Source organism: Pteropus alecto, unplaced genomic scaffold (genome assembly GCF_000325575.1).
Source record: "Pteropus alecto unplaced genomic scaffold, ASM32557v1 scaffold121, whole genome shotgun sequence".
Taxonomy (NCBI): Eukaryota; Metazoa; Chordata; class Mammalia; order Chiroptera; family Pteropodidae; genus Pteropus; species Pteropus alecto.
The window spans coordinates 10344109-10354518 of NW_006434369.1; the positions used below are offsets into that span (position 1 = coordinate 10344109).

The 10410-nt window shown below is 38.7% G+C and overlaps 1 protein-coding gene across 1 annotated transcript in view; it reads right to left on the reverse strand.

Moving 5' to 3' along the window:
* Nucleotides 1-6997, reverse strand: part of SYCP2L (synaptonemal complex protein 2 like) — a 73877-nt gene extending 66880 nt beyond the window's left edge. Inside the window, exons 1-5 of the mRNA XM_015587267.1 lie at nucleotides 6803-6997; nucleotides 5405-5473; nucleotides 3325-3462; nucleotides 2901-3020; nucleotides 97-201 (exon numbers count right to left, since the gene is read on the reverse strand). Coding sequence (XP_015442753.1) covers nucleotides 97-201; nucleotides 2901-3020; nucleotides 3325-3462; nucleotides 5405-5473; nucleotides 6803-6997 — 627 coding nt within the window. The remainder of the gene's footprint in view (nucleotides 1-96; nucleotides 202-2900; nucleotides 3021-3324; nucleotides 3463-5404; nucleotides 5474-6802) is intronic.
* Between the last annotated feature and the right edge of the window lie 3413 nt (nucleotides 6998-10410).

Below are 10410 nucleotides of genomic sequence, written 5' to 3' on the forward strand. Positions count from 1 at the left end.
TACATCTTATAAAAACACAAGTTTTAGAAACAACTCAAAGATTCCTGCAAATTACCAATGGTATCTGTTCAGTGAAGCATCCACCCCCATCCTTACCAGCGCTGTGTCAAAGAAGTCTTCTGTAACATTAACCAGGGATGTGTCTGAGGCTAGATCTTCATTGGTCAGAAATCCTATTGTTCTTTCAAACCAGGAAACCATGTACACAAGAGAAGAAACACTGATGGAAATCCCAGGACTACATAACTACTCCTTATTTGACACAATTTCACAAGATAATTCTTTCACTACAGCAAAATAATTTTAAAGACCTTTTCCCATTCCATCCTGTTTCTATCAGGCGTGACTCCAGGGCCTCCACCCAGAACACTCCAGAATGGAATCAATCAGACTGCTACAGAGTTCTGGCAATAAATAAGCAAGAATGGGAGCCTTGACCAGGAGCAATGCTAAAAAGCCATATGGAGGGGCTAGTGAGAAAAGGTTAAGACATAAATGAGCCTCCCAAAACAGGAGAAGTTATTGTGCTCTGGGCAGCTGTACAAGACAAGCTGTCAAAGGAGATACAGCATTTAGAACGTGCTCCAGAAATACATGTAGTACAGTAAAGCTTCCAGCAAATTGGAGATTTTTCTTTTCTATAGGAACATATATCCAAGTTTATATTAAGTTGCTAGGATTGGTATGATTTAAAAATAAACTTCTATAAACCCTCCTACAACAGTCATTCGATAAAGCAAAGGCCATCTTCGGACCAGTTTTGCTGAGACTGGTTACTCTTACGAAAAAAGAAAAAATCCTGCACACATAGTTAGAAATCATCACTTGAACATGAAGTTAGTAACATGAGTTTATGATGAACAACTCATAGGAGCAGGGCCTTGGAAAATATCCAGTTTGGAGCCAAGAACCCAAAGTACCCCAGCTGAAGACCATGAACAAACTAATCAGCTCTTACCTCCTAGCTGCATCTTAAGAAAACCTGGGGAGTTCTGAAATACCCTGCTGCCTCGGACCCCTGGCAGACACAGTAAACCAGAGCCTCTGGTGATGAGACCCAGGTGGTGCTTGTTAAAGCTCTCCAGATGATTCTAACTTACAGCAGGTTGAGAGCCACTATTGCGTTCCAAGTAATGTTTCTTTTATCTCAAATCAGACAAATATTTGCACTCGACTGAATCATCCACCTCCTGAAGCAAACTCTTATTAAAAATAGAACTACCCAGCTATTTCACTTCTGGATATTTATCCGAAGAAATCCAAAACACTACTTTGAAAAGATATATACAATCCTGTTTTCACTGTGGTGCTATTTACAATAGCCAAAATATGAAAGCAACTTAAGCACCCATCAATAGACAATTGGATAAAGAAGAGCTGGTACATATATATACAATAGAATATTACTCAGCCATAAAAAAAGGAAATCTTACCATTTGCAACAACATGGATGGACCTAGAGGGTATTATGCTAAGTGAAATAGGTCAGAGAAAGACAAATACCATATGATTTCACTTATATGTGGAGTCTAAGGAACAAAATAAATGAAATCAGACTTATAGACAACAGAGAAGAAACTGGTGATTGCCAGATGGGAGGGGGTTGGCAGGATGGGTGAAAAAGGTGAAGGGATTAAGAAGTACAAATTGGTAGTTACAAACAGTCACAGGAATATGAATTACAACAAAAAGAAGTCAATAATATTGTAATAACTATGTATAGTCCCAGGTGGGTAACAGACTAATCAGAGAGATCACTTCATAAATTATGTCTAACCCCCATGCTATACACCTGAAACTAATATAAAATAATATTGAATGTCAACTCTAATTGAAAAAATAAAAGCTTTCGGACTAGGAAATCACTCCTGAACTCATTTATATGTCATGTTCATATGTGGTATATCAGATACATCAGCTGCACTCACAGCTGTGTCTACCAGAAGCCAGACGAAATAGTTAGATGCAATAGCTACTACTTATTATGTATATGGTATAGAACAAGTTGCTTAATCTTTCTAGATTTTAATGTAGGACTAAATACATTCCTTTCTGTAGGAAATTCTTATTCTATGGAGAATAACATCCCAGCACAGTTTATGTTGACTAGTAACCACAATTGGTTTTAGAAGTACAGAATCTAGTATTCCATCCGCTTTGGTAATATCGATCTATTCTTGGCTAAAATCTACATGAAATAACAGCACATGTTTTAGGATGTGTCTAAATTATGGCTATGAAATTTCCATCACCAATTAGAATTCCCATGGAATATGAAAATTCTTATGATTTCAAAACTCCAGTGGAGATTTGATCTGACTTTAAATTTGAGGGAGGGTATTCTTAAATCTAAATAGGAAATTCAGGTTGAGGCAGCTCTCAACTCATCTCCCCCAAAAACCAGCTCAAGGTTCCAAGGTATTCTAGAGATGTCCTCTTCCATATCTTTCAAAACGTTATCTTCTCTCCCCTACTTCCTGTTATCTGCATGAGTTAAGTGTGTATCAGGGAATTGGGTGGGACTAAGTGCAAAATTAAATATATGGATTGTATAAACACCATCCTTAGATCCCCTTCACCACCACCTCCAGAGGACTTACTCATCCTAAATTCCTAAGTGAAATTCGATAATAAAACCGTGCTTACTGCACTGGCTTGTCAAGGGCAGAAGGGAATTGTATCTGACTCATTAACGTGCACTATCAAAGTGTCCTGTTTAGCACATATCTCAGGAAACATGCTGAACTCAATTTTTGATTGGATATGGGCAAGAAGCATTGTTACCAACTTCTCAAATTTGATTTCAAAGGAAGAGAAAAACCAGACTTAACTAGAAAGCTGAATCTACCCAAGTTCTTTAAGTCACCCAAAGCCATACAAAATTAAAACATGACACTTATCTTTGGGATCAATCCTTGCTGAATTAGCAAAGGCTCATCTTCTTTGAGGCCATCAATGAAGAATATCTGAATACATTTCAGCAATAGTGAAACACACGGAAATTCATTTTTATCCAGTGCCTAGGTATGAGACCACACTAAATTAAAAGCCTTACAATGAAATTTGTTAAGATCCTAATGGTTCTCATAAGAAAAAATATATTTTTGAATTTTCTTTTATAACTATATGACATGATGGATGTCAGCTAAACTTGTGGCAATCATTTCACAATATATGTAAGTCAAATGACTATGCAGTACACCTTAAACTTATACAGTGCTGTGTGTCAATTATTTTTCAATAAAAATAAAACTGAGGGGAGGAGCCTTACAAAGTATAATTACACACTGGTATTCTGGTCAGAAAACAAAACAGCTTACTTGCCTTATTTATTGATTTGTCAAGACGGTATAATACAAGATGATTATACTTTTGAGGAATGTGGCTCGCTCTCTGTTGAAAATATTCTTCTATTGTCTGAAATCCTTTACCATGAAAAGCATCAATAATAAGTCCTTGAAGCTGGAAAGTTGATAGTTTGAAAATTACTTTTTTTCCCAAAAAACATTTCATAGTAACATTTCTAACTATCATTATCAATAATTCAGTGTGGAAATAATCAAGGATAAATATGGAGAGTTATATCTTGAACAATAAATAATCTTATAGCCAATGACTGAGTTTGTTGGCTTCAGACAGTACAGGCATACCACAGGGATATTGTGGATTCAGTTTCAGACCACCAGTTAAGCAAGTGTCACAATAAAGCAAGTTGTAACCAACTTTTTTTTGCTGGTTGAAGGCATTGCCTTCAGTTTGTAAAAAACACAATACCTGTGAAGTGCAATAAAGGGAAGTACACTAAAACGAGCTATGCCTGTAGTTTGCAAGATGTGGTTCTTGAACCATCAGCAGCATGGGCATCACCTGGGGCTTGTTAGGAATCAGCAACTCTGGGGGTGTGTTTCTTCAGGTGGTTATCATGTATGCTAAAGTTTGAGAACCACTGACTTAAAGGAAACTGCATTTGAATTACAGAATGTCTGTGGGTAAAGAGGCTTTATCCTCAATAATGTTAGAAATTCTAAAACACTAAAAATCTCAACCTATAATCATTCATTAAGCGAAATGGATGATCATAAAAGAAGAAAATAAATCCAACTCTAATAACTACAGATAATGGAAGCTGATAAATACACAAATTGCCACAATGAATGAAACTGATCTCTTCTGCCTGAACATTGGCCAAAATATACTTCTAAGTATACATACTTGAATAACAGTTCCTTAAATATCTGTACTATAGAGACATTTTTATTTTTAAAAATGCAGTTGAATCCTATAAACTACGTTACAATATACAATATATTTTAATAAGGAGGCATTTTATTGTATACAGCCCAAAATTTCACTTATTCTTAGTACTGATTTAAATGAGGAGACAGCATTTGAAATTAAACACTTAAACAGAATATTTTCTTTTTTAAGTTACCACATATTGAAACTTATAATGCCAAATGTGTTAAGTGTTCTGCAGATGTTCTCATTTAATCCTCGCCACCACCCTGACAGGTTAGAATCTTTATCTGGGGATAATGATAGCAAGGCTGGGTAAAGTTAAGAACCTGCATGTGATCATCCAGCTAAGATTCACATTCAGATTCTCTGACTCAGAAGCTCAGCTTTCTGCCTGACACTCTGCCTGCTTTCTCTGCACTCGGAATAAATCCAAATCCTTTGCCTTGGTCTGCAGGGCTCTGCATGATTTATTCTGTCAACTTCCTCTGTGTGTCTTTCTTGCTAAGGAGTCCTAGAATAAGCCCTTGCCTCAGGGCCTCTGCATCTTGGCTTTTCAATGCCTAGACCACTTCTCTCCACCACTTTCCACCTGGCTCCTTGTCATCCCTCAGACCTCAGCTTCAGCATCACCTTTCCAGATAGGTCTTCTAGGATCTTAGCTGAAGCAAGCCAAGTGCCTCCTTCCACCCTCAATTATCCTCCATCACGGGACCCTGTTCTTTTTCTTCCTACTACTTTCCTTTGGTTAGTAACCTGTTTCTTAGGCTCACTGCCAGGCTGCAGGCTCCACAAGGGCACAGTATTGTTTTGTTCAAAATTGTCTACCTACACCTAGAATAGTTCCTGGCACGCGCGCGCACACATGCACGTACACACACACACACACACACACACACACACACACACACACACACACACACAGTATCTTCTTAACCACACACACACACACACAAAGCTTAGACTAGAATACTGATTAGAATAGTCAAGGGTAAAACTGACAAGACATGATGATAAATCAGGTGTGGGAGATTAGGGAAGGAGAGGAAGCAAAGAAGATTTCTCTGCCTCTGGCTTGAGCAACTGAAGAAACCATTGTGCTGATAGCCCAGGGAACATAGAACTAGAAAGAGTACACACAAAGAACACAAAATTAACTTTTCTTTACATAGAAAGCATCCTGGGCCATTCCACTCCCATCATCTTCCTTAACAGACTGCAAAGGACCTTCCTTTTCCTGTGTATAATAAAAAGATTTAACAATTTTTAAAGAAATGCATTTCAAGTTTTAAAAATAAAACAAAAGAAATAAAGGTTCATATTGTTTTCCTAAATACAAATTTTTTGTTTGCTCATACCCGATTGTAAGTCTAAGATATTACTTAAAAAACTTTATCCAACCTTCTCTAACACTATCACAAGAAGCAAAGCAAACATCATTGTGATAATCATATGAAAAATGTCAATTTAAACTCTGTAGTGGCAGTTACAAAATAAAAAGAAATGCTTTGAATTAATGAAGCTTTTAGAACAAGAGCTTGTAAAATAAAGTTTTAAAAGGTGCATTTCAAGCCTGGTCATGAGTTTAAATTTCATGTTTCTGACTTACATGAATTTTAAATGTTACTCTAGGACTTATACTGAAACTTCAAGGATTATATATCAACCGCTACCACAAGAGAATTTACAAAACACTTAGCAGTGAATGTTTACACATTTTCTTCAAGAAGTAATCCCTGGGTCTACATCCTAGTTTCTACAACACATTGTGCTGTGTTAAATAACGGCATTTCATCTGCTCATTTCATCCCAACAATTAATTTAATCAATTTAACTGAAAAGTATAATATACGAAAAAAAGTCTTTAATTTCTAAGGTTTTTTTAATTTTAGTTTTCAATTACAGTTGACATTCAATATTATTTGTTTCAGGTGTACAGCATAATGGTTAGACATTTATGATACTCCCATTAGTCTAGTACCACCTGAAACCATATATAGTTATTATAATATTATTAACTATATTACCTATGCTGTATAAAGAAGTTTTTTTTTAATCTAGCTTGGGCTAACAGTCCTACCTCTATACGTAGTTGGCCAAAATCCTTAAACGCATGCATATTTTACAATATTATTGTCATTATTTATAATATGAAAAATAGGATGAATTAAAAAACCTAGACTCAGACTTTTTTTTTTCCCGCCAGCAGTGTATTCAATTAAATGAATGCTGAAAAGTAGGAGAATTGGTGCCAATCCGCACCCCACCCTGGGTCACGGTGTTTTAAGAATTATCATTGGCAGGGGGCGACTGAATGAAGTCCCAGCACTTGGAACCACCGATCTGTGGCCTGGATGGGTGAATGTCATTGCACTATATATGCAGCAAGTGGGGAAACGGTATGGGTTAACATCCCAAGCAACTTGGAAAAAACCGACTTATTGCCTTTCAAACGTTAACTCCCCAGTTTCTTCTTCCCAGGGAGCTTTATCAGCAAGGGACCAGAGGTTTCTCTCCTGCCTCTTAGTCTCTTGAAGGCTGACAGTAAACTCCAAGCAAACCTAACGCGGTGGAAGCGCTCAAAGGGCCCCTGAAGGGCTAGTCCCCTGGCGGCGGGGCATGGTAGCCCCGCGCCAGGTCTCTGGGCGAACACGAGAGGCTCTGCTTCCAGCGCCCGTTGGCGCGCCTCCCTTGAACCGCGCAGAGAAGGCCCAGGTGAAACGAGAACCTGGGTCGTCCCAAAGTCACTCACCGCGTGCATCTTGAGGGCCCTGGCCGGACACCGCGCACCCACGCGCCGCGCGCGCCACGCCAACTACGCCGCGCTCAGCTTCCCGAGACCCGGGCGGGCCGGGAAGCCCTGCGCGGAAGGGCCCGGATCAACCGCGGCTCTTGGATTCCAGTTTTTGCCAGGAAGTCTAATTGATGAACCCGCCCCTGAAATCTACTAGAATCCAGTATTTGACCCGCAAGATATGCTTACAAGTAACTAGCAGTCTTGGTCAGGCCACCTGGGCACACGCACACACACTTTAAGATTACTCAAAGGATACGAACGGCGTCATTTAAACATTCTTTACGGGCAAACTTCTGCATTGATAAGCGTTCCCTTTTCGGAAGCGGGCAGTTTTCTCTCCACCTTTAACAGCTGGTTGAGCTGTTTTCGGTACTTTAATATTGATGTAGACTAAAGCTGAACTTTTCCCACAGCAACCAGATTTGTACCTGAAACTGAGAGTATATTCCTGATATCACAGAAGAAGGTATGTTTTTTTAATACTTTGGTGTACTCAGTCAAAACCAAAACCAAAAAAAAAAAGCAAATAGTTTGCTCGTTTTCTACCCATTTCCTCTAGTCCAACAAGAATGTTTACAAACGGCCAGGTTTAGGACAGTAGGTGGTTTGTTATGTGAACAAGGTGGCAAAAGTAAGTGGGACTAGTTCTATTAAAAATACATATATATATCCCCTATAACTCAAACATTGCTTCTGTAAAAATCAACTTGTATTATAACTAGATGCTATGGGTATTTCGCGTCATGATGTTTACAGAAGACATATGTTTACATCCAAGAAAACAATATTACCAGAATCTCAGCTAGTCAGCCCAGGACTGAGCACGCAGCTCCAGTCCATTCAAAATGATACTTATTTCAAAGCTCGGAATAGCTATTTCCTGGCAAATATGATGTAAACATACTTACATTAATTTACCTATTTTAATTTCAGCCTAGCAAATTCAAAGCTTTCTTCCCTGCTTTTGAATTAATGGGCTTTTACGATTTCAAAATAGCAAGGAAGAACTAAGTGTTCTGAATCAGTGCAAATATTACTGCAGGAAAGAATTGAAGAATAATTGAACAATTAACAAAATATCGATTTATAAAATAATCGAAATATAGTTTAAATGCATTTTATTTTAGAGACTATAATAATATAATATAAACAATATAATATAGTAACATAATTAAGTTATTAATATTAGATTTTAAAACTTTATCATTCATTATTTTCAGGCATTTGGGGGAAAATATGTCCTTCCAAACTCCATGGTTGCTGCTGCATTGACATTTTCAGGAGAAATTAAAAATAATATAGTAGACAACACCACCATTTATTTTTATTTTGTTATATTTTCGCTTTGATTCGTTTCTTTTGCTAACGTGTTTTACACAAAAATTTTTAGGGCGATTTGGAATATATATATATATTTTAATTCTTCTCAAACTAAATATGGTGTAAACTCTATTACATTTCTTTGGACACCAGAATCCATTTAGAGAAAAATATATGATTAATTGACTTGGTTTTAACATAAAAATTGTATTTATTTATGTTTTTGAAGGGTAAAGACTCCCTAGGAATATTATTGAGACAAGAAATATTCTAACGATGTTTACGAGACCAGAAATTAATTTCTATGCATTCTCAGAGGTGATTTTAAATCATTTTTGAAGTTATATTAAAAACATTTTAAAGTATACATTGTGTTAAACTATCACAACAAAATACCTATTTATTAAAAATGACGTTTGGAAGACAAAACAAACAACATAAAAAGCAACCGAATGACAGGAGTTCCAGGAACCTTCTGCAGTTGGTTAACTATGAAAATCTGTGGGTTAAGACTAGACACTCTTCTTCACTCTTCTTCCTTGATTCCCAGACCTTTGTCGCTATTATGTGAGAGTGATTTTAATCAGACATCCTGACCTATAAGACCTTCCAAGAGATGAGAAATTCGGGGCAGGGAGGCTGGGGGATGAAAAGGTGCTTTTTTTCTGCCTAGACCTTTCCCCTCTGCTTGGGAGGAGAATTCCCAGCTTAAAACTAGAGAAAGAAGAAAATTCGGGGAACTGCCCCAAGCTGTGATTTCCCCTCGGGAGTTCTCTGCTGATCAGCTGCTGATGGCAGGAGGCTCTGAAAAGCACTTCACTATTAGATTAAATTGTTTTAATTTTTATTTTTCAATTATTATTGACATTGAATATTATTTTATATTAGTTTTAGGTGTACATCGTAGTGGTTGGATATTTATATACCTTAGGAAGTGATCGCCTTGATAAATCTAGTAGCCACCCAGCACCATACTTAGTTATTACAATATTATTAACTATATTCTCTGTCCTGTACTTTATATCCTTGTGTCTATTTTGTAACTATCAATATGTACTTATTAATCCCTTCACCTTTTTCACCCAGTCCCCCAAACCTCCTCCCATCTGCAACTTTTCTAACAAGCCTGACCAAGGAGGTAAGAGGAGCGGCAGCGTAGATGGTTTTTCAGCACAGGTTGTGGTTTTAAATATCATCTGCTTTTTCCAAAGCCTTTCGCCAAAGGAAAAGACTAATCCTGCAAGAGGTCCTGGCCTGGGCTCCTTCCCAACTTGGTCCCATTTGGCATCAGTCCAGCAGCACCTCCTTGCCAGCTCCGCGATGCCAAGGTCTAGGTCTCTCCAGCCCTGGGGTATGGAGGGATGTAGATTTGGAGCATCCTCCTCTAGCAGTGGTCCGCCTCCACCGGCCGGATCTGCGACTAGGGCTGGGAACCTAAGCGTGCCGCCTGTAGAGCAAAAGCGCAGGGAATAAATTACGGAAACACCTCTTCTCCGGCCGCGCTGGCGTAGTTAATGAGCGATTTAAGTCACTTCAATCGATTTTTTTGGACGCCTCCAAATACTGGAATCACTCCAATGAGGCAGATAAACAAATGAAGAAGGCTCGGTCTCAGCGCTGGGGAGTCCACTGTGTCTTTACGCTCCTTCGCCAGGCTAGCACAGTCTCCAGAAAGTATCCTCAGATAAAATGAGGGTAAATGCGATTTTGTCGTGGTATTACTAATAAAGACGATTTTTAAAAGAGTGGTGTGAGATAGATGGCGACTGAGAATTGACTGAGCCCTAATCCGTCTTGGAAGCAGGTAAGGAAACTAACGGTCAGAGGGAGCCCAAGTGAGAGAGAACGCTGTGGGTTCTGCGCGAGCTCCTGCGCCCGCGGGCCGCAGGGCTCACTTCCTCCCTCAACCTCAGTTACGCCTAGCTAATCTTCCCCCACCTTGCCCAGTTCACTTTCTAAGACTCTCTTCCCACTGGGCGGGATCTCTCCGCAGCCCCTAGGAGCATAGGTGCACAGGGACCTTTGGCACTCCCTCGGACGTCACCGCCCGCCTTCCA